The sequence below is a fragment of the Plectrocnemia conspersa genome, unplaced genomic scaffold (assembly GCF_051122295.1).
Source record: "Plectrocnemia conspersa isolate PC_06_02 unplaced genomic scaffold, ASM5112229v1 ptg000014l, whole genome shotgun sequence".
Classification (NCBI taxonomy): Eukaryota; Metazoa; Arthropoda; class Insecta; order Trichoptera; family Polycentropodidae; genus Plectrocnemia; species Plectrocnemia conspersa.
In genome coordinates this window covers 26,626,572-26,651,961 of record NW_028277178.1, presented here as the reverse complement: position 1 = coordinate 26,651,961, position 25,390 = coordinate 26,626,572, and the positions used below count along the sequence as shown (strand labels likewise).

General features: G+C 29.5%; 1 protein-coding gene across 1 annotated transcript in view; it reads right to left on the bottom strand.

Moving 5' to 3' along the window:
- Positions 1-10,989: 10,989 nt before the first annotated feature.
- The window catches only part of LOC148226633 (uncharacterized), a 618,271-nt gene continuing 603,870 nt past the window's right edge, over positions 10,990-25,390 (bottom strand). Inside the window, exons 4-5 of the mRNA XM_088204621.1 lie at positions 11,176-11,196; positions 10,990-11,108 (exon numbers count right to left, since the gene is read on the bottom strand). Coding sequence (XP_088060747.1) covers positions 10,990-11,108; positions 11,176-11,196 — 140 coding nt within the window. The remainder of the gene's footprint in view (positions 11,109-11,175; positions 11,197-25,390) is intronic.

The following is a 25,390-nucleotide window of genomic DNA, read 5'->3' as shown; positions in this document are numbered from 1 at the left end:
AGCGAAGAGTGCAAGATCACGAATATAAATTATAATATATAATGTAATAGTGTATGTATGTATAAGACTAACGATTTAACGCTAAACATGTATACGTGTGTTTTCCGCGATTTTTCCGGCATGAAAATCGTTTTCGGTATCGTTTGGGGCTTCCGTTCGATTTTCACCGTTCGTTGGTACTTTGCACGCAAATATCGGGGTGGTATTTGGGAGTTATGATCTAAAATGTGACGTTTATTGCCCTCGGCATTGCCTGTTCGATTGTGCATGGTAGAAATACGGCCCGACTGACAGCTTTACAGTTCTAAGCGCTGAACGTTCAAAGGTGGAGAGCATAGGTGTACAGTACTAATAAAAGCCATTAATTCGAAATATGTCTACAGAAACACGTCTAGAATTGCTAACTATTAATAAATAGAAAGCTATGAAATTATTTTAATTATTTCTGTTAAGTAAAATGTGCTTCAATGTTTCAAATAGATTAAATCAGCAAACTAGTTTCATCTTTGATTCATAAAAAAATCACATTAAGGAGAATAAATATAGTTTATATATTTAAATCAAATTATTTTTTTGTAAATGTAAAATTCGTTAAAGAGAAATGAAACATCGTATTTTATGTTGTTTTAAAGTCAGTTTGTTCAGTGTTAGAATCAGATCTGCGCAAAACCGTTAATTAATTTTATCTGAAGAGATTGATTGTCCCTGGTCGACGATAAAATATAATTTTAAAAGGCTTGGTAAAAAAACATAGGCGAGGAGTTTGGGTTCTGCACAGTCTATCGCCGTCTGCTTTGGATCAACATGGGATAATTTTATCTTCGTTGCTAAGCATATATGATCCGTTTCTGAGACAATTTGTTACTGGAGATGAAAAATAGATCATTTATCCACATAAAAACAACGTTTCAACACTTTGACAATATTCGACCTTAAAAAGTTTTTTTTTGGCTGGTGGTATATTTCGGGTGTTATTCGTTATCAATTATTAAAACCATGTCAGACCGTCACAGCCGAACATTATTGTAATTAGATTAAAGGTAGAATTATTAAAAATAAAAATTCAATGTAAAATATCTGAATCATTTTGATTTAATTTTTAATTTAAAACCGCAAAAATTTTACAAAAGAGGTATCGAAAAATTACCAAAATTATGCAGAAATATCATAAATAACAATCGAAATTATTTTTCGGAATTTATCTTAAACATTTATTTTGTAAACAATTTTTTTCTCACTAAAATGAAAACGACATTTCTTTTCACTTTACCAATAATAGTTTTTCATTTAACACAAAATTACGGATAAAATTCAATTGCCTTTTTTTGTATTTTTAAAGTTGTTCAAAATTTATTATTTGGCTTCAAATTTTATTATATAGAATTTACTAATTTCTGTTCGTCTTAAAGAAGTTAAAAACCGCGTTTTGAGAGATAAAAATACGTAATAAGAGTCTAGAAAAATATCGTTTGCTAATCTTGCGTTTCTTAGTGTTTCTTGGAAACCCCTTCCTATGTTAGACGGCATTATTTAGCACCACAGGCAAAAACTTAGTTAGTTCCTCCTTCCATGCATTATAAATTCATTACATATAAAACATGAGATGGCATATATTAAAATATAAAAATCAAACACTACTGCACTATCTTTTGCGATCAATAAGCATTTTACGATTCATATTAATATAAATTAATATAAATTAATTTCATTGCAGTTTTTGTCGTATTTTATTTATTCAATAAATTTACGCATTAAAGTCTTAAAAGCTAGTATATCAACACAAAAAAAAAATAACAGCGGCAAAAACAACTGTATAGTACGGAACTAAGAAAATAACAGTAGTTGACCAAAGTATATAAGCGACAAAGTGCAGAGTAAAATATAATATATATTTACTATCAATGAATTGCTTTAATATTAGGGGAGCAAAAACATATGTTTTAAACATTTTTCTATGCTAGAGTTAAAAATGTACCATTGAATCTTTGTACATTTAATTTGTATAATAAATGTAAAATTATAAAATAAAGTTTTAAAGATGAATAAAAACAATTTCTTTTTTGTAACGTTTTTAAGACAAGGTAACTGACATTTGGTCAACATTTACAAGTATCAGTATATATTTATAAACTTAAATAAATAAAGTTTATTTTTAATATCATTTCCTAGCTCTACGGAATAATTTTGAGTGGTCTCTAATTCTGAACTTCCAATTAATTTGAGATATTTTTTAGCAACATTGTTTAAAATTTTTCGAAGAAAATGTTACGCCTAGATTATTTTTGGTAACCCACTGGAGCTGGCGTTTTAGGTGAAAACCGGTGAAGCCTGCTCCTGGTATATTTAAGTCACGCTAGACCGTTCATATTGGGTCTATTTGGGCCTCTTTAAGTAGTTGCATAAGATTAAATTCTTTTGTGTCAGCACACTGCGTTAACTGAGGCTAGGATTGACCTAGTCTATCGTTAGTGACAGCCAGTTAGGTAAACCGGCGCGATAACTATTTATGCTTTTCAGCATCACAAAAAGGAAGTTGATCTTGGGTCTTAAATCAAAGCAGAAACAAACAGCGCCTTATATTTTATTAGCATGACGCTCTAGTATCTATAAACCATTAACTTATTGCCTCCCTATAGCAAGTCTTAAAGCAAGCTAGTTTGTCCTTGGCCGGACGACCCCATTGAAATCATATTTTTTTTAGCTTTGGTAGTTTAAATAAATTATACGTATAATATATTGAATAATAAATATGTAATTAAAAGTAAGATTTTTCTCAAAACGAAAAAAATCTTTCAAATAACATTCTATATAATGAAGTTATATTATTTTTGTTGTTGTTATTTTGGTTACATGTGCATATAATAAAAATGTTAATGCGTATCTAAATTTATTCACAATCACCACTTACACAAAATCCCATCACATTTGGCTAATTGCGTTGAGGCAAAGGTTGAAAATGTTCACTGAAACGAGCACGCAAAACAGGCGTCGTTTTCCCCTGTATCAAATACTTAAATACGTATAGCGAATACACGATACCGCGTCGGCGGGTACAAATTTTAGGTTTACAGTTTGCACATTACGCATATAACGATTGCGATAATGCAAATGTGGGAATTTAAACTGCGGAACGTAACGCGTGCTGATGGCCCCTAACGGTTTGTTTGACCAATTCGCCATCCACCTCTATAACAGTTAGTTGACTTTAAACGCGTGAATTTGCACCTAAACACAATATATGATCGAGAAAATTAATACAAAATATTCATAAAATATATTAACACTGACAGTTATGTGTGTGAAATTTAACTTTAGATGAGTATTTAATCTCTCCAAAATAAACATTGACAGAACAAGTAATATTTTGTTATTTAGCTAGCATCATTCATTTAAATTAATAAATAAATTAAAACATGTAGAGATATTGTTTTTTATAATATGTTTGACGCATTTTTATTTGGCAATACTGCCTACTTCCGTTAAAACTCAAATAATGCGTTAAATTAATTTATTTGCATGATTAATCCGCTAACGTCAATTGGTTAGTATTTTTTACAGTTAATATTTGTTAAATTGAATTTTGAGTTTATAAGCAAAGTTAATAGTTCAATTATGTAACCTTTTACCGATTTAGCATTAAATCAATAATTAAACCATCACAAACAGTTATTGAACTACTTTCATAAGTAAAATATAATAACTTAGCAATAAACATATCATTAAATTTCATAAAGTAAAAGTATGTAAAATCCTGCCAAAGAATGCTGGAAGATCATCCAATGATAATAAGCAAATTGACCAATTCAGAGACTTGCTACAAAGCCAAAAATGAAATCGTGATTAAGACGTGTCTAAATTATTTTCAGAGCTGGTTTCATATTAATTTTGTTTCGATTGGATTTTGTATAATAATAAGAATATAAAAAATCTGTAAAATAAGTTCAGTTCTTATTATTTTATTAAGTCGACACACAAATCCGACTCAGCTTTGCAAATTGCACACATTTTCCAAGACATTTCATAATATTAGGAGCATCAAACTCCCTTCTGTACTACATTCTAGTTTTTTACATTTTGGGCAATGACAAAATTTGTCAAACGTCAAACGGGAGGAAAAAGAACTTATTAAAAATAAAAGTAAGCGTAGAAATAAGTAAACGTATTTTTTTCCATTAGTAATATTATTTGTATTTAAAACTTGAAATACTTTTTTTATAACGCGCATTATTTTATTGAAAAAAAACATCCTTAGCATACTTTAAATGAATTGTATCATTTTCTTTAATCAAAAATAGTATTTTTAATCGAAAAATGAAAAATATCTCTAAAACCTTTTCGTGGTTTTATCTTGTTACTTTGAGAGTATGACGCAATCTCCTCGAAATAATTAAAAATACTTTAGTAGGTATGTATTTCAGTATATAAATTATATTCCGAGTGTAGGTTTCATGCGTAATGAGTATTTTTTATTTATATAAAAAGTTTATTAAAATATGATTAATAAACTTACAAACATACTTTTAGATAAAATACATATTATTAGCTTGCAACTCTTTGAATGTGTTAATTGTGTTATTTTAATACAAAATCATAAATAAGATTTAAAAATTTGAGAGAATTAACTAATTTTATAATTTAAATTAGAAAAAATAAGAAATAATCTAGAATGTAAAAAAATTAATAATAATAAAAAAATGGAAATTAGTCAGTAAGTATGGTTATGCGAAATATTTTTTAAAATATTCTTTTGCAATTTTTCAACTAAAAATATCACGTGATCAAAAGTTTTGTAAAAACTACTTTTTGTTTGGAAAGGATGCGCGCTAAATAATATATTTTATCTTGCGCATTATACTATTTTCTTCTGTCCTTTGATACATCGCTGGAATGACCATCTATACCGTTTTTTCAGGTTTCGACACATTTCATGTGAGTGTCCTAGAAGCGATACATTTGGCTTGGAAACAGAGAAGGGATGACGCGATGAGAGACACGGTTAGAGATGCACAAGGAGAAAGGCCAAATAAATCATATAAATTTCAGCAGATCGTCCATCAACATAAACACACTGCAACACAAATCCCAACTGCTTTACGTAATCACAGCTGACAATAATACAACTGTACACGCCAGAAAAACTCTCCTTTCCTTTTTTTTTAAAGCTAAGTGTATAAATAATTAGCTATATTAGCAAAATAAATCAATAAAATAAATAATAATATTTAAATTTAAATATATGTATCTATATTTTATTGTAATTTCTCAATTTTTATTTAAATAAAAGTATTTTGCATAATTATATACAAATAGTTTAAATTGCGTCTGATCCACTGATACCTACAATGCTAAAATTATAAAAGTAAGTAATCAATATGATAAATTATAACATTGTTTCATGTAGAACAGCGTACTGCATGTACAACGTGTAGAGCTCCACGCGCTGTTACTATTTTTGTTATCGAAAACAAACAAAAATTGTCAAAGATACATAAAAGAACACCCGCGTATTGTTATTGCCACGTAAAAATAAAAGACTCAAAACGTATATTCAAAGGAGGAAAGAGAAAAAGTCGAAAGTCGCGCAATTGTCCGGACGCGGAAGTGGGACATTGCCGTTTCCGGTCGGTGAAAATTTCCACGTGGGCGAGCGCATTAGTTTTCATAACGTTTATCGGAAAAGCGGCGGGTCGTCGATAGGTGGCAGGTGGTGCACTGTTTGCTCCCCCTTCGCTGTAAGGGGACTGCGGAGTGAGGCCAGGTGGCGAGGCCCGGAAGCCTGTTGCTTCCAGAGGCGATCCCGGCGACAAATCCACCGGCGCCGGATCGCTGATTTTATTTTATTGCCGAACCGTCCCGGCGGGCAATAACGCACAAATGAAGGTGCCAAGGCTTCGCTAATGTCACCTTCGACCTTTTACAGCCCCACCTTTATTGCATTACAATTGTTTGTCTCACTTTAGGGAATGTCATTATTTACAATTGTATGTAAATTTTTCCCATTCCCAAATAATTAAATCTTAAGCTTGGAAAGCGCATGGTAAACTTTTATATAAATAGTATTAGTTTGTCCGATAATCCCTATTATTTATTTTTCATTGTTGTTTATAGTTATTAGTTGTGTTAAGCCCTAAAAGTAAAGGAGGTGGCAAGGTTTGCAAAATATTTTTTTAAGACTAATGAATCCTAAGGGATGTGACGCATGCGACAGACTATGATGGGCGTGATGTTTTCTCCGAGCAGTGGTGGAGAAGCTGGCAGAGGGATGATGTCGGTGGGAGTTCCTCAGAGGTATCGTAGGTGGCGTGGCAGCGACAGTATAGCGGAAGATCCCTCTTTGTTGCGGTACTCGAATGGTGTAGTACCTCTCAGGATGTGAGCGTCCATTACAATATGTTGTTGCCGGATTCTGCGGGTGACTGCTTGTGACACACCCTGACGAATCACAATCATGCAGCGATCGTCCAGCTAATAGATATACTCGTTTATTAGAACAGCGAAATATAGAAAGTGACATTTGCTTGATGGGCATTGTCCAAGGTCGTATACTGCAACGGGAATCTTGTGAATCCAGTGATTTATTTAAGCTGCTAGAGAAAATAAAATTGTGGCGTTATGGTAAAATTGTTGTTACGTCAGCGGCAGAAAATAAAATAATGTGCCAAAGAAATCCTATCTGTTGAAAAATACAAATTACTGCACAGAGAGAAAAATATAAAAAAATAAAAAGAGAAAAAACAACAAAGCGAAAAACATACTGTACGAGATTGACCAATGACAGTAGATTATTTTACCGTAAGGTTATTCAATTTTTGAGAGGGCTTAAGCCAAAGAACGTGTAGGGATAAAGAAGGAACCATCATAACTGAAAAAGCAAAAATCTTATGTAGATAGGTGGAACAATTCGATGACCTGTTCGACTCAAAACAAGAAAATTACTACTCCAAAGAGACACAAACAAATATTTCAAGTGGTGATAAACCCTCTCTGGTGAAAGTGAACAAAACATTAATAACCCTAAAAAATAACAAGTTACCAGGTACAGACAATCTTTCAATAGAGATGCTTCAAAGAGGTAAAGATATTTTTTTTTCACAAAATTATTTAAAATATTTGGCAATATTAATATATACCCTTTTAATGAAATAAAGAAATTATGTGTCCAATACATAAAAAGGGTGACAAATTGCTATGTTTTGTTATAGAAATGAAAATGATTTTTAATATTAACAGTTAACTAAATACTTTTAGACGATGATAAATTCGTACAAATTTTATATTAGCTAAAAACTTGTTTATTAATTTTATTTTTGGTAAATTTCTACATCCATCTGACATGGATTATTAACCTGTAGTGCAAGATTACATATTTTTTTACAACTCATCAACTTTTTACTATGTAGCTCCTCGAAGGTTGCGGAATAATATTATGAATACAATAAATGGACACATTTTTGAACTCGCCCCTATATTCTGAACTCCTGAAGTTTCTACTCTAGTACTTATTGATACAATACAAAGTGATACATGTACAAGTGGACTCAAAACTAAGTTATTGCTCAACGCTGCAGTACAACGTACATGTTAAAATTAAATTTTCATGATAGCTGCTCGAAATATAACCTGGTATAACTTTTGACCCAAATATTCTAATCCACCCTGGAAAATTTCAAACGCGACACAACGGATACGCGGACAAAAGCGCAAATACGTACATACCTAGGTATGTATTTGCGGTCTTTTGTGCTCCCGCAAAAAGTGAAATATTGTAGTGTGGCGGTCGACCCTCCGATGTTGGAGTTTTTTAATTTGTCACCGCTAGGTGGCGGCAGGGAAGCACCTTCTCGTCTATTGTGCGTCGCGACGCCGTTGTCTTGCGATGACACCTCAATTTGGCGCCGTTCTTACCTATCTCTTCGGGCTATTCGCAAGGATACCCAGTACTGAGTTTTCATATATATTTATTTTAAATATCTTAAAATAATCATGGAAATTAAAAGTTATTACGTACCAAAAATGGTGTCTTATAGCAAATCTAAGTATTTCGAAGAAAAACTTTTATTGAATTTTATCCAAAAATTTAGATCAATATACATGAAAGGTTAGAAAGTACCGGAAGCTAATAAAAAATAAAATAGTATTTTTTGCGCTTAGTGTAATTATAAGATAAATAAAACACAAATGTAAAAAAATGTCATTTTGAAAAAAAATCAGATTCGGCCCACCAGAGGACAACATACGGCCATGGATGCTCATATCAAAGGGACTCCACAATACGAGCACCGCAGTAGAGAGGGATCAACCTCTGCTATACTGTCACTGCCACACAATTCAGAATTCTAAGGATCTTTCACTCACTTCATCCCTGCGCCAGTTTCTCTACCACTGCTCTTAGAATAACGATCTCGGCAATCGTAGTCTGTCGCAATAATATAATCTAGTAAAATTCTTACTAATTTCCACCTGCGTCTTACTTGCTGTGAAGTCACACCCCTCAGGGTTAAAATACGGAAAATTTTATATAATATTTATTTTCAATTATGTGAATAAATGTAAACATAGCTATCTTTTATCTTTAAATAAATTATTATATGTGAACATATAAAGTAAAATAAACTTTCCCATATAGATAATTATTACATTTTTAGAATAAGGAAAAAGAAATATAAAATAAAACATTTAAAAAAACTTTCAAAATTTTCTAATTATTGTACAAATTTTTTGAAACAGCAATTTTAAAGTCATAATGCATTTTATGAGCCTGAAAATTAGTTTCCTGATTTGCGACGAATTTTTGACACCGAACCTATCTAGATATTTTGATATCTGCTTATGTTGTTTTAATGATATTGTAACCATTTTTGAAATAATTAAATTATTTAACACGTAAGGGATTTTGGATCATTGACGTCAATTTCTCCTGATATGTATGTTCTGTTTAATGTATAAATTTTCGACCAGAAAATAACAGAAAAAAGTATGACTTTTCGGCGAAAAATAATGGTTGGAATGTGTTTTGGGTGTAAATTTTCAACAAAAATAAAGTCTAAAATTTTATATATCAACTAAAAAATAACGATCAAATAAGTGCTACATTTATTTTGTTTAGACTATATGAAAATAATATCAGCATGGATATATCGAATTATATCAGAATTTTAGGATTAATATATTATACAATATATAAAAAATCATTATTAATATTATATTTATTTATTTATTCCCAGGTAGCCTTCCCCAAACGCGTCCCTCTCGCTGACATCTAATTTCCCGGATCCTGTGGCCATCTGCGGTGTGAGGACACCGGAGAGGCCATGGGCGGCCCGTGCCCTCCGGCGGCCGCCCACACGAGCAAAGGCTCACACACCATACGCCCACCTTCCATACACTTCCACTCCGTAATCACAGCCGCCGCAAAGGAGCCCCTCTTTCGTTCGTTCGCTCATTCGAGTAATTTAATCAAAAAAGCTTTTTTTACTGTTATGATTATCATACCGCACGCGCGAACGTAACTCGGGCAATTTATCAGAGAGATGATGATGAAACAGGATGTACAATAAAACATATTTATGTGTGAAGGTAATCAAACGTTACGCGATAGTGCGTCTAGTAATGAAATGTTTAAGGGTAAGATATGTTTACTGTATATTTTAGGGTTAAAAATATTGTCGTTGCGGTAAATAAAACTATATGTACCTCTATATGTACAATGGAACCTCAGTTGTTAAACTTGATTTATTCAGTTTCAACAAGCTAAACCGATAGATGCAAAGAGAGAAGCGGCGGCTTGTGTGTTCTTTGATGGCCTGAAATTGGGTCGGCCTCTATTTGAATAAATTATTTTAATACAAATTATTGCCAAAAAAATATTTAAGAGTAATATTAAATGAATCTAAATAACGAATACGATAATAGGCATTCGAAAGATTGTAAAAAATATATAAATGCTACAAGAGATTTCTTTGTAAGATACAATATTATGGGTATATATCATTGATAATTCAAATAAACGGTATTTTCTCATTAAAAAAAGCTAATCAATTGGAGTAACTGATATTATTGCTAATAACTAATAATGCAAAAAATAAGTACTTTGTTTTGTTCAGAAATATTTAACAGTGTAATATTAAGTTTCTTACTGAAATTCAAATAATAAAAAAAAAAACACTCGATAAATTTCTTTAATATAGAAACATGTTGAATTTTCAAGATGGTTAAAAAAATTAAATAGAAAAGTTAAGCTGAATCGTTAAGGGCAACAAAATTTATTATAAATAAGAGAACACTGAGAACAGTGCTAAAAAATATTTCATGACCAGTTAATGTATTTATACCACATTGCTAAAACTTTAATTATACTTTTACTAGACTAACATTTAATAAAAAAATTAACATATTTTTTTACAACAAACATGTTGTAAAATAATTTACAACATTGTTTTCTAAATAATTTTATAAAAAAATACCAATAAAATAAACAGGTACATACACCTCTGTTAAAATTAAATATAAAAAGGTTGTGCTTTAGTTATGCATGTTCGTAAGTATTACATATGATTATGTTTTACTTAAATAATCAGTTTTTATTACTTTAGGAATTTAAGAAATTTTAAGCAGTATTTTTTTCTAGTCAAGTGAAAAATGTCCAGAAATCAGAAACAGTAGTAATTACACATATATGTTTATATGTAATTGAAAGATTTAGTACCTAATTCACTGCTACGATATTTTTATTTATATATAAAATATTGTCTACAAATGATAAAATTAAAATGGTATTTTAAAATTTTAACGTCGTTTTAATTTAACAATAAGTTAAGCTAACTAATATTGTCATTGGAAATAAATCGTAAAGTAAAAATATATTAGCTAACAATTTCAAGAACAAGTCCGTTAAACTAATGCCTAAATATTTTATCCATTAGCAAAAAAATATAAATAATATTTATATTTATTAATATTCCAAGCTTATTGTTCACGTTTTTAACACTATTACACCCCAACTTCTTTGATTGCTTGTTCTCGGTTCTGATTCGAGTAGGTGTTTGGTAGCCCGAGGGCGCAGAATTCATCAGAGTTTCCAAGTTGTGGGTATACATTGTCAAGAAACACTGAGAGGGATGCATTCGTTTGAAGAATAAATTTACATAAAAAAAAACAATAATAAAAATCACTCACGTGAGACGGCAGCGGCGACACCTGAAAAAAGAGAAATAAAACCGCATTAATCACCGATATAAAAAAATACAGTTAAAATAAAAGTTAGGTCGTTAACCGAAAATTCATATCTGGGGAGAGAGATGATCGCTGGATTCGGATTTATTGCGTTTTTATGTAATTAAACGCAGTTAGGCTGTTAGGCGAACACTCCATAAAACAATTTATGGTTGTAACTCCGCTCTGTAGGTAGACGTTTCTTGCCGAGTTCATCATAAAGGCAGTCATAACTTCATTGCCAATTAAAGCGTGTGTTAAAAAGGGAGCATATTTCTCCCTGGAGTGTTAAAAAAATTGTCAAAACGTAAAAATTAAAACATTATTGCGATTATAATGCGTTGTAATAAAGAAATAAAGGGAGCGAGCCCTCCTTTGACGAGTAGGGTGAGGTGGACAGGGCCGCATTGGGGCTCCGATTGAATGCTTTCCCCCGACTAAAAACCGCCAGGCGACGATATTGCCAAAGTTTTATCCTTACGACCGTCGCAGATCATAATAATAACCGCGCGTTCTGTGAAATTAATTTGCGGATTGTAATTATTTATTATAATATTTTCATTGTATTACAACAGTTTTGTTACATAGGATGAATCAAGGAGATATTTTAGACGATAAAAACACGATTAAAATTATATATAAACGAATTAATAAAATAAAAAGGTAATAGCAGATCAATTTTAAAACGGTATCATACAGAACGTCTCCCATTTGAGGCTTTCTTTAAATAATACCATAAAAAATATAGTCTAATTATAGGTTAGTTGGTAGTACTTTTATGTTAATTAAATCTATTTGATACTTTTAACATATTAACACTCTTAAGTTTACGTTTAGTTACATTGTATTTTAGTAAATTACTTGCCAGTATGTTGGGGTGAGTTTTAAATCTGTTAAAATATAGTTTACTAATCTTTTTACTTGTTTTTTACACTTACGCTATTTCAGAATATATCCAGTGAAACAAAAATGATTATTCCTATTTAAGATTAATTATTAGTCAATACACTACAATCACTTAATATTGGCAACATACATTTAAAAATATATAGTGAAATAAATTTAAAAAATCATGTAAATTATGTGTTTTAAGATGCTCTATAATGTAACAATTTTATTTGTAATGCAGAATTTCCAATTGAATAGCTTTAAACTGTTGCAAAAACGAGCTATTTTATAGTGTAATAAAAACTAGGTTGAGAGAAATGCTACAATAACTAAATTGGACTAGTGTTTATTTATAAGTTGGATTATGAGTATATTTTAAGGCAAGCTAATTAATAGATAGCAATTTAATTCGACTCCTAATTATGATATTACTATATATTATACTAGAAATATAAGTAAAGTTGAAAACAATAAAAATATAAAGGCAGTAAATCAAATGCCAGTAAATATTATTTTTACTACGTTTAAAAGCGCATAGTAAAATAATAAAAATTAAGCAATTATCGAAAATAGTCATTGAATTACTGCAATATTTTATTAAAATAAATGTAAGATATATAAGTGAAATATTTAAATTTTATTGTTGTACAGTTTTAAAAACTTATTTATAATATTAAGTAACTAATTTATACTTAATTTTTTTATTAATATTAAAATTAAAAATAAAAATAAAAAGTAAAATTTAATTTTAATTTGTAACGAACATTTTAAAATATTATATACTATGTTTAGAAGTTATATAAGAAATAATTTTCTTAAATTTTTCATTAAAACATATTTTACTACATAAAAAATAGTTTCATTAATAAGTAATTGTATTTATTATTACCACAAATATAAAAAATCAGTACATGAAATTGTTTTAATAACTGTTTTAGCACAAAGTGTAATTATATTATATTACATTTTTATCATACTTAATATATACTTATAAAATGTAGTATAAAAAATATGCTTAAATTAAAACATTGCACGTACACTATGAATATAACATTATCATAAATTTGAAGAATTTATTAATGAAAGCCAAACTAAGGGTGTATTGTATCATTTTATGAAAAATACGACTTTATATAATTTTCTAGCATATCTAAGTTTTAATGTTGTGCTTTTGACTATATTAAATTCCATATACTCTCTTATTATGTTTTACGCGATATTTTCCAATTTGACTCTCTCTACATTGTGCAATAAATACGCAAAATATCATATAGGTAAGCGGTATGCAGATTTTTTATAGCTCAATGGCCAACCCCGCGGATACATTACATTCGACGAATGATTTTATTGCTTCTCTCTCTCGTCGCGGTATAGAGAGGCAAGGGGTTGTGTTTGGGGGTTGTTTACGCTCCAGCATCGAGAGTGCTTTGTTTTTTATGATGAACCGTCAAGTAGAGGCACTTATGCCCAATATTAAGGGGAGACCGGCTCACCTCCGAAACGGATATTTCATCCGAGAAAAAAGCACAATAGAATATAATTTAGTACTAAATTGTGTATTCGAATTGTTTGAAGAAAACAATTGTTTGGCATCGACGCGGCGCAAATGTTGTTTTTCGCCGCTCCGGGTAATATTGCAAAATTCTGTAGTATAATATACACAGTGTATATTGTAATATCAGAGTTTCAGAGTTTGTGCTGTACAATGGGATGGTCTTTAAAAAGAACGTAGCGCATAATATAGTCGTTAGCGTTCAGTTGTTAGTTCAGTTATTAACAAAAAAGTCGTTTTATATTTGTTAAAAATAAATTAAACTCTTGAATTTATTAAAAATATTGTGTCAATCATCTATCAATCTGTTATGGTAAGCAATTAGAATAAAATTCACATTTTATTGTACAAATAGATAAACTAAATCTACTAGAAAAATATATAATAAAAAACCGAAGTGAGATTTTTTTTAATGATAATTATTTTTTCTCCTAATATTATCACAAACAATATACTGCTTCTTCAATAAGTTTATTTTTTATTTATTGCTAAAATTAAGCATTTCAAATTAAATATATATAAATGGATTAAATTTATAAATTATTAATTTATAAAAGTTAAACATTACTACTGTATATATTTAATTTATTAACTAGATATTGTGAATTTTATTTTTAGAGAACTTTAAATCTCACTCTTATAAACATTTCAAGTAATAAATTGTTAGTTATGTGTTTATGATGAATTAAGAGTAGTTTAATTTACATTTTTTATTTGTTAAAAAAAAATTACACTTCAATTGGCAAAAAATCGTAAAAAAAACACAGTGAAAAAGCATTGCTAATCTAATATTATTTCAAAATAATAAATATTGCCCATTAAAAAAATATTACGATATTTTATAATTATTGTTTTGTAGTAAGCGGGCTCTTTTTAGTAAAATCGGTCTAAAGGACGCAATAGCAGCAAACCATTAGGAGCAAAGTTTTAAAATGTGTGTAAATTTCTGTTTTATTTTAATGATTCACCTCTAAGCTATTTTTTTTTAAATATTACACATAAATACAACTAAGGCTTATAAAATATTGAATAGAACGTGTTTTTACATATAGTATGTATAAAAACTAAATAAAAAAGTCCTATAAATTTGTTTTGAAAAAATGTTTTAAAAAATTCTACTCGGTTTTAATTTTAAATATTTTAAAATCTCTGTTTTAAATACATTTAGATTATCTGCAAAAAAATATTATTTTATGCATGAAATGTAATTACGTTGAAAAGTTTTCATCTTCGATTTTCAACATTTTTTCAAGCATTTTTTTCAAACAAAGCAAACCTTATTGCAGAAATATTTTTAATTGACACTTATTTTAAGTATTTACAATATTATAAATAAGTGTCAATTAAGAATATATCATATAAAATAATCTATAGTAAAGTTTTAATTTTACAAGAATGTTCTAAATTAAAAAATAAATTTAATTAATTTTATTCAAAGTTAATCAAAAATTAATTTTTTAGAAAAAAATTTTGACTATTGATTAAAATTAAAAATTTTAAAGAAAAAGGAATTTTGTACAAAATTCACTACATAAAACAATAAAAAAAATTTTACACAAAATTTTTATTGTTGCTATTATTGGTTATGTTGTTTTACTTAGATTACATTGCAAAACATTTTTTTACTGGCGTATATTTTAATATTTTATTTTAAGTTAAATGCCGATTCTAAATCTATAGCACGGGTAGTTTTTTCAACAAAGATTATACCAAATGTAAAAAGTGAAGACAATGGTAAAATAGTACAGAAAAAAATATATTTACTAAGAAAAACTAATCAACGCATAATTCATTTTATAACGAAAAATTGTCTAGCTTTCTAGGAAAATAATATGTGTAAAAAAAAACGAAAACGACTCTAATAAAAATTGCATATATCTTTAAAATAACAAGCCACAGAATCAATCAGCATTAAAAACGCCTTAAAAATAAATTTTTAAAGCTAATAATATCATCTATATTATATTGTTTTGTAATATATTTTACTTCTATTCACAAAACACAGAATTATTTAAATCAGTGTTGATGTAACTCTTTCCTATTAACTGCACATCAAAGCTTTATCTAATGCAAGCAAAAATAATACTTAGCTACACTTTACTTTAATGAGACGTGTATAATTCTACTAATAAATAGAGTAACGATAGGTATTTCCATATTATATTATATGACACACTGTATTTTAATTTACATCTCATAAAAAATAAACGAAGACACTGAGAATTTCGACCTGAAAAAGGAGAAATTTTCTGGATCAAAGAAAAATCCTCGTAATGAAGACCGTTGTGCAGGGACACCGACGCTGGGATACATATTGTGGATTCCTTTGTGTGTCCTTTTTTGTATCCATATAGCAATATTGCCGAGGAGGCGGAAGACACCTCTTGGGTTATTGTTTCTCGATGTTACACACATGCCCTCGGGGGTCGGAATATTCTCGATGAAGCTCAGGAATTCATATTACTTATCTGCCTGTTTCCACCCGTAGACTGCTTGCCGCTGCTATTCATCCAAGATGTTACTTATACAATATTTATAAACACACATTCAAAGTGGGTGTATCTATATTGAAAATTTACAATAACTGCCTATGTATAGTGAGTTAGGTATCACGAAAAACAACAATACAAATTAAAAACTCATCAGTATAAATAAATCATTTATAGATATTGAGTTGTAAATGGCAGCTATCAATTGCAAGATTCCAGCTAATAAGTCACGAAGGAATTTAATTCTCCAGCTAGTTCTAAATTATTCCTCTCTATCAAGTCTTTCAAAAACATCCATAAGTATATTTATGAAAAAATATTATTTAACTACCGTATAATAGAACGAAAATTTGTTTTTCAATCTAAGACTATACTGCTAATATATAAAGCATTGCTAACTTCTCTGTTATGAGTTGTGTGGCACATTCACTTCAATTGTTTAATAATATTTTCAATGCATTTAGCAAATGCTTAGATACCTATTTTCATTTCCTAATTTATCAAATATAAACGCGACGGAAGAGTAAAATTTTATATGCAAATGATGCTCATATTTATTTTAAGTTTCATAGGATACAAGCAGACACTTTTTATCTAATGAAATTTACAAATTTAGAGTCTGATTTGGAAACAAGTTAGTTACAGTTTCAATTAAAAATTCAAGGGATGCTTACAGCTTAAGATAAGCGAACGATAATAATGTAATTGCATATTCTTTGCCGCAAAAAGAATACATATATAGTGTTTTATGCTATAATTTAATACACCAACTTGAATTCAGAAGTTCGCTCGCGTCAGATTCATACTTTCTGTTACGTTGTTCAAGTCTTAAGAACCTTTTTTAATAGAAACATTTTTTCGTTGTATCCACACATTCATATTTCACCGAGCGAATCAAGTCTGCTCATGCGAACCTTTACAGCTCGTATCTATTATGATTTGTTACGTCGAGTGTGAACCTCGGTTATTCCAACTGTATGTTAATAATATGAAATAAGCAAAATAACACAAATACAAACACATAGTTGTATACGTCTTGATGTAGGAAAACTGAGAGAGGTAAGAAGAAAGTCTTGCAACAGACACTTGCTCGCGTCTTAATAACGCAGACTGCAATTCTACCAAACAATTTGCGCACCGCGAATTTAAGTTTTTTGCCTTAATAAACTCTGGTGTCTGGCACTCGGATATGTTTAACGTTTAATGACTTCATGCCTTGCTTACCGTTCATTGTAAGTGCGGAAAACCCACTTTAAGAAAATTACTACAATAATTACAACTAACCGATGATGAAGTATGCAACTAAGATTTTTTAAAGTGAATAAAGAAATTTTGCATAGGAATTGTTTACTCATCGCCCACTTAACGGTAACAAGAATTGATGAGTCAAACTGCGGATGAACAGGGTGGGTAAAGTAATGCTGATAAATAGCCAGGCAGATCCGTCCGCCCCTCCGGATCATCCGGCACAAAAACATCCCTAATTAAAAATTAATTGCTTCGCCAATCAATGCAAAACACCTTCTGTCGATAGGCCACCATCGCCACCCCTTGTTCGCCGACTTCGTGGCGACTACCGGCCGAAAAGGTGGCGAAAACAGTGACGAGGGTGGCAAAAAAAAAGAAAAATAAGTCGGCAAGTTATAAAACTTGCCATTAAAAATGTAATGGTATCGAAATTTTGAATATTCAAATATTTTTATAAGCTAGATATGAAAATCTTACGTATTACTCGGGTGCCAACCTACTTTTTAGTTTGATGCGTATAAAATATTCTCTATGAGCGAAAGGGATCTATTAGAGAAATTTCAGCCCTAGGTAATCATCCCAAAACTCATCTATGGGATTAAGAAAACCCAAATAAACCTAATCTGTGATTACTGATTTGAAATATAATTACTTATTACAATCTCCAGAAACCATAGAAATTGAAAAACTCGAAGGTCCATATAGAATATTAATCCAAGACTTTCAGGTCAATAATTAGCATTCATACAACTTGCTTATCGTGCAGCTTTTATCTCCATAGCATTTAAGTATAATAAAATTTATTTTATCCTAACATTTAAAATAAATCTGAATTATAAGTTTAATAAATATCTAAAAACATCTGTATTTATTTATAAATATAATATATGTGAAGGTTATAATTTTCCTTCAGACTTTTTACAAATATACGTAAAATGCTACTGCTCATTATTCACAACAAACTAATGCATTATCTATTTAGACCTATTATGACCTAAAAGGTTGATCCAATGCGCCATCAAAGCAAAAAAATAATAAATCCAAATTATTGATACACATAAATATATAAAACTATGATAATAAATTATTTACAAAAAAAACAGTCATGTATTTTTTCACATGAAATATTTGATATATAAGTTGCAAAAAACTATTTTTTATTTTTTAGGAATTGTATGCTTCTTTCATGGTCAATGTATATAGAACATTAATAAAAATAAAGTTGTTCATGATAGGGTGATTAGGCGCCTATTTGTTTCATTGAATCTATTTATTATTAAATAATTTTTTTTTTAATCAATACGTGTCTTGAAACTATTGTATCACAAATTAAAGTTATTTGTCAATTTTAAAGGATATGATAAAAAAAATGAGTTTCACGACATGTTGTTTCAAATGGCACGTTTGATAATCTGAAAGATTTTTATTTACTAGGGATGAGTGAGAGTATGTGTTTATATAGAATCTGCTCTCTCGGCCTTCTATGAGGCGGTATATTGTGCGTTCGACCAGTGTTTTATTTATAAGACACCTCGAGTGCTTGACGTGGCATATGTGCTGAGATAATTTTAATGCTAAAAACAAAGCTATGAAAAAAATGGTGGTAACCATCTATTCTCTAGGAATTTTGATCATTAAGCGTTTGATGATATATTGTCATCAAAAGTATCACAAAAGTTGGCAAAACAAATTTATTAATGATCCTAAAGCGTTCTATATTTTTTTTTATTTGGTTCGCAAAATATTGCGGACGGCTTTAAGCAATATTTAAAAAGTTTTTTGGGGCTGAATTGGTTCCCGATTTAATATTAAAGGATTGCAAAGTTAGCCTCGCTGTTTTTCGAAAACGTATTTTTGATCTGATTTGTAAAATCACGGTGGTCTTAATTAAATTTAAGTAAATAAATACAATAAACGTTTTAACAGAGAAATTTAATTGTTACATTTTACAAAGGACTACTGTTCTAAAAATATGACATTCAAATTATATAAACGAATATTAAGCGATCATTCTAAGAAAAATATAGCATACTAAGCGATATTTAAAAATATCCAAGAGCTTTCTAAGAAAAAAGTTTGAATCTTGACGACTCAAACGTAAAAAACACATTCCTCTGTTGTGGATATTTTCCGCCCCCGTTTTCGCAGTAATTATGAACTGACAGCGGAACAGGGAAAATTAAAGAGGTCCCTCCTCTGTACGATTTAATTTTTTGCGCGTGCGCTCCCGGCTTGTTATTCAGCAAGAGCAAAAAAATGTACTTACAAGAAGCAAAAAAGTAACTGAAAATCCAAAGAATCGCACTAATATACATAATGCGGCCATCGTGGCGGCCGGAGAGTTATATTACACAGAAACCTTTTGTGTTTAACGAGTCAATTTAATTTTTTTGTCCTCTTGCGACCGGTTCAATTGCAGTATTAGCGGACGGTTATCGCGGAAGGATTTTCTTTTAGCTTTTCTTACAAGGAATTTATAATGAGACGATGCCTGCGTAAACGTGTTTATACAGAGCAGTGGTTGGAAAACTTTTAAGGCATAAAAAAAGCTCAATAAATATTTACCAATAATAGTTGCTGAAAGCGTAATTGGTAAAAATCGTATGGCTGTTCTCTTACGTCTTAGGATAGAGTTGGAACATTTTTTAGGAAAACAAAATATTTTTTAAGTGTCGTAAGTATGTTTTAAGTTTTAAACTACTTTTAAATTAAACCAGAAAGCGACAGTATTTTAAGCAATTTTAATTTGAATTTCTAAATATGCAGTATCTTTTATATATTTTTGTATTTTATATTAAAAGTTGAAGTGCCTAATTTTTTGGAAAATTTTAATGATAGTGTTATTTTATTTATAAAAATATAATATGAATTGGATTGAGAATTGCGAATTTTACATATAAATTGCAGCTTTACTTATTTATTTCTGATAATCAATTTAAAGTCATTTCAAAGAAGTTTTTTTTATTAATTAATATTTTATTTTATATTAAAATAAGGTAATAATATTAGTTAGGTACTTCAAATTTAAAAAAATAGACTATTGTTAAGCTACAATATTTGTAAAATTATGTAGGTAAACATTCTCCAAAAAACTATATTTATTTAATAATCTTGAGGTATATTTAATTATAAAACACAAATTTAATTATATGTTCTAAATATAAATCAGCATTTTACTATAGAAACTTTACAAAATGTCAATACAAGTAACTGTTTTCTGATTATTCAATGAATAAATAATTAAATTATACTTGTGAATACCTAGTTATTATAAATTTATATTTATTTTGCAGATATTTTAATCGGAAAATATATTGCTAGAATTTTTTAACTGATTACAACCGATCTAAGATAAATTTAAACAATTCCCATTAAAACAAGACTTACAGAAATACAAGACACATTTTTCTCATTTAATTTAAAAAAAAATATAATTTACACGATTTATGGTTAGATAAATAACATAATATATATGGTTAAAAATCTGAACAACAAAAAAATAGGAAAAAAGTTGTTGGACATCGATTATTTTAAGACAAAAAGCAGACGTGTACTGTTTTTTTTTTATACAAATCACTTCTTATTACATAAAAAACTTAAGTAAATTGTGTTTTAGTGTTTTATTATTTCTGATAAAATTAAACTGCGGTGTGTGATGATAATAATTTATTACTGCTTTAAATATCTTTCTAAGAAAGTATTTAAAGCATTTGATTTGTAACATGTTTTATTGGATTTTTAATAAACTTTTTTAAGAAATCGAACTTGTAAATATGCCAGTTTGTTAGTCAGCCTAATTTACCACCTTATTTCAAAATTATTTCAAAATCATGCAGAAAAAAAAAATGGTATATAGCATAATTATTATTTAAAAATGCAATAATATAAGTGTAGCTATATGTAAATACGTATTTAATAATAAGGTTTATTATTAAACGGTTTACGAAAAAAATTATACATGTCTTATTTTTATTGTATTATTTTTGTACATGCACAGTTTTTTTAGGACCCCTTTTGAAGAACAAGACGATTTTTTAATAAGTGAAATAAAGTTAAAATAAGCGAAAAATGCTAGTTCTCTAAAGAAAGTTCTTAAGATGGCGTATTTTAAACCCCTTTAGGAGATGAGGCGATTTTGTAAAGTGATTTGTTTACGTTTAATATGTGACAATAAAAGCATTTAAGAATAGGTGAAAAATTCTAGTTTTTAAAAGAAAATTCTTAGATGACCTATTTAATTAAAGCAATTTTATAAAGAATTTTTAACGTTAAAATTGTTAATAACTGTCGACTAAAACAATAAAAATATTTTAGAAAAACTATAATGGCAGTAATGTGATTTCTAATTATTGGAAAATTTTAACAAAAAGTTAAAAATGTGAAGTAAAGGATTAGTTTATAGTGATTGACGAAGCAAAAAATACATAAATCAAAATTTTAAAACCTCTATATGGAAATAAAATACTATAAATAATTAAATCAAATTATTAAAATTATTAAAAAAATTAAATAAAATGAAATTAAAAAAATAATCGATAGGAATCATTTTAATATTGAAACAAAGAATAAAAACATGCAATTAAATAAACATTAGATCCTTGAGAAATATATTGATTAATTATTTTTATTACAGCAAATATTAAGATGCCATTTAATTAAAGTACCACACATTAAAGATCCGCGAAAAAAAATGTTATTTTAATGGATTGGTTGATAGCTACAAATTAATCAAATAAGTTATACTTAAATAAAATGACAGTGTCTTAAAAATATTTTTTGTGCGATATAATGCACTGAACTTTTATAATAAAAAATATATTTTATATTTCACTAGAAAATCACCTTGTCACTTTCTTAAAAGAAAAAAAGCAGTTTATGTATTAAAGCACATCATACAAATATATAAAAAAATATGTTTATTTAAAAAAATTATATTTTTAGCCTATGAGTTCAAAAAGTTACTGATTGAGGCAATGTGTGCAGAAACATTAACGATTTAATTTATTAGTAAAAATTACAAAAATATTCTCGCATTAAATATATTTATAATCTTTAACCCATACTATTTTTTATTTGAAGACGTAAGAATAAACAGAAAAGACATTGTAAGTAAGAGCATTGAGATGTTTAACAACTTAGTGAAAATTACCGACAAATATTATTTTTAATTATTTTTTTGAAATCATATTTTTCTATTGCGAAAATTCGAAACAGGGTGATTTAGAGAATAAAACGACAAAGAAAATACTGAAGGCTTATTTATTGTATATTATCCATATTATGTGTTAATTTCTAATACGTTCTAAGTCGCTCGCATGCGTATTGTATTTGAATTAGCGTTTATGGCGTCGCAGAATTGGTTCGTATAACTTGCTTAGTGTATAATACGCGAAATAATCAAAAGGTATTGATATGTGTATTACATTCGGCATAATATAATCCGTTTTGTGGATATATGTGTGTGTGGCTCCGTTACTATTTCGAGTTACTAGTCAATACTGTCTGGGACAAGAGAGTTATATCTGAATTCGGTCGTGATTAATCTATCCATGTGGAACGAGAGTAATCAATCTGTCTATATGCGTTAATTCGCGACGACCGGGACCAATTTCGCCTAAGACTTTGCTCACGTACATGTACAACTTTCATTGGATTCTAACTAAATAATACAACGTAATAAGTTTACGTTTATTTAGGAAAATATATATTTTAGTGAGAAATATGTGTTTAATTTGAATTACGTATTTATTTAATTGCCAATACCAGTGGGAAAATTTTAGGTTTTATATATATATATATATTCATGCAAATCAATAATTTATTTAATTGTAAATATTATTTCCAGAATGTCTAACATGTAGTTGAGTGTAATTATTTTTTTGTAACATACATATTATAATCAGACGAGATGGATGAGATTCGTTCGGATGTTCGTAATGATTTATATACGTATTTCACCTATTCCTCATACCATTTCCCCTGTGGTCTGCTCTAATCGACGATGTAATCCATCACACGGCACAGGTCGACGGATTTGTCGGGGGGTGGGAAAAGAGTGTGAGGTGAGGGTGATTAGCGCCCCGAGCGACGACTTCGGGGTTTGGGTGTATAGCTCCTAAGGAAGCCAGGTTGACTGATTGACCGGCACCAGTGGCAGGAAACAAAATGTAAAAGGGTCGAAATTCGGCGTTTCAGATTGATGACCGACCTTCGACGAGAGAAATTTTCTCCGGAAAGATTTAAATAAACTAAAAGAAGAAAGTCCGACCGAAGTTTGCTCAGTTGTTTTTTAATTACACCGCTAGCAGTTAAACTATCAAAAGGCCATTACAATAAAGCGATAAACGTAATTGCACCTAGTGTACTTCTTACACATTGAGTTTCGGTAATTAAGTTGTATATAAATCGTTGTTTGCTGGCAGTTTTGGTTAGTTGCTTTCTCTTCGTCGTATAACTTGAGATTGAACAGGACAATCGTAATACATAATTCATGTTTGGTTTATGCTGCCCCTTTTCAAGGTGAATGAAGTCGCGGTTTGTGCGTTAGGGTCAGAGCCGGATTTTCATAAAGGTTAAAAGGGCAAAATTATTATAAACAAGTATTTGTACTGAAGTATTATTCTAAAAATCAACGGAGAATACACAAACATAATTAATTCAGTGAATACATATGTCGAATATTGTATGTTATTATAAAGTATATATATATATATACATAATATATTAAATCCATACTTATTTAGAGCACTGTTTTTTCTAAAATGCGGCCCTGAAAATGTGATAAATAACGAATCGTCTCACAGTGTCACGTGTCACGTTCAATTGGGTCGGGTGGAATATTTTACGTGCCCCGTTCGCCGACAGGTTGTTAACAAAAGCAAACAGTGTCTGTTGCTCACCTAGAGCCAGGAAACCACCCCAGGCTTCCTGGATAGGGGTTCCCAGATCGGCAAAGTGATTTCCGATTTATGGCGGCAATTTAAGCGCCTCGTCGACCCCCCAACCTGTAGGGTTGAACCTTTCGTCACGAAACGGGGCACAAACATCCCACGGGATATTTGCGGTGTATACCTACGATGATGACCTATGAAGACGTCAGAATTTCAGGAAAATGCGAAAGCACTCCGCATAGTCTTATAAATTTGTTAGGATTGTGAGTATGGCACGTATGTGGACTTAATAGATTGTTTAGAGAGGCGGATCACGTAAAGATTGAGCCGTCTTATGGGCAATAAGGTAGATAAAAGCGTATTGTCGTATCAGAGGTGATCATTGCACGGGTATGAGGTATGTGAAATAATTTAATAAATAAAGCGGAATAGGCAAATGGGGCGGTGATAAAATTTGATGGGAAATGAATGGAGCTTGTATTATATTTATATTAAGGTGCTTTACTATATGACGTAATATACATAATATATAAGTTTTATTTAAAAAATGCTAATGTTTCAAACATACTTTGTATGTATGATATATTATGTATTGATTAGGGTCAAAGTCAAGCTATTCAGATTGAGAAAATCAACTTACAAAATTTGAAAATCCGAATTTGCTGTACTTAATAGATGCGTTTATTTTTAATTAAAAATTACCGAGACTATAAAATATTTTTCACGTACAAATTGTATATATAAAAGTCTCATTCGTTGGATCATAAAGTCTTCAAAACGTCTCGAAGATCAAGTTAAACTCTCGGAAATTTAAAATAAATAGCGATATAACGTTGATTAATAAGAAAAATTACTTACATTCAAAATTGCCAGTGTAGTTAAGAAAATTATTTTGAATGAAATTCATAAAGAAGAGTACTTTTCTATTCTTTCGATTGTTCTACAGAGTGCTCACAGTATACTGAAATTAAAATATATGCTTACAGAACATGGTATTTATTCATTGGTTTTATTGTATCAAAATAGCACAAAAAAATTAATAGTATTTATTCATTGTATCAAAATAGCACAAAACAACTTTGCTATTCAATATTTCAGAGCAGTGGTATGAG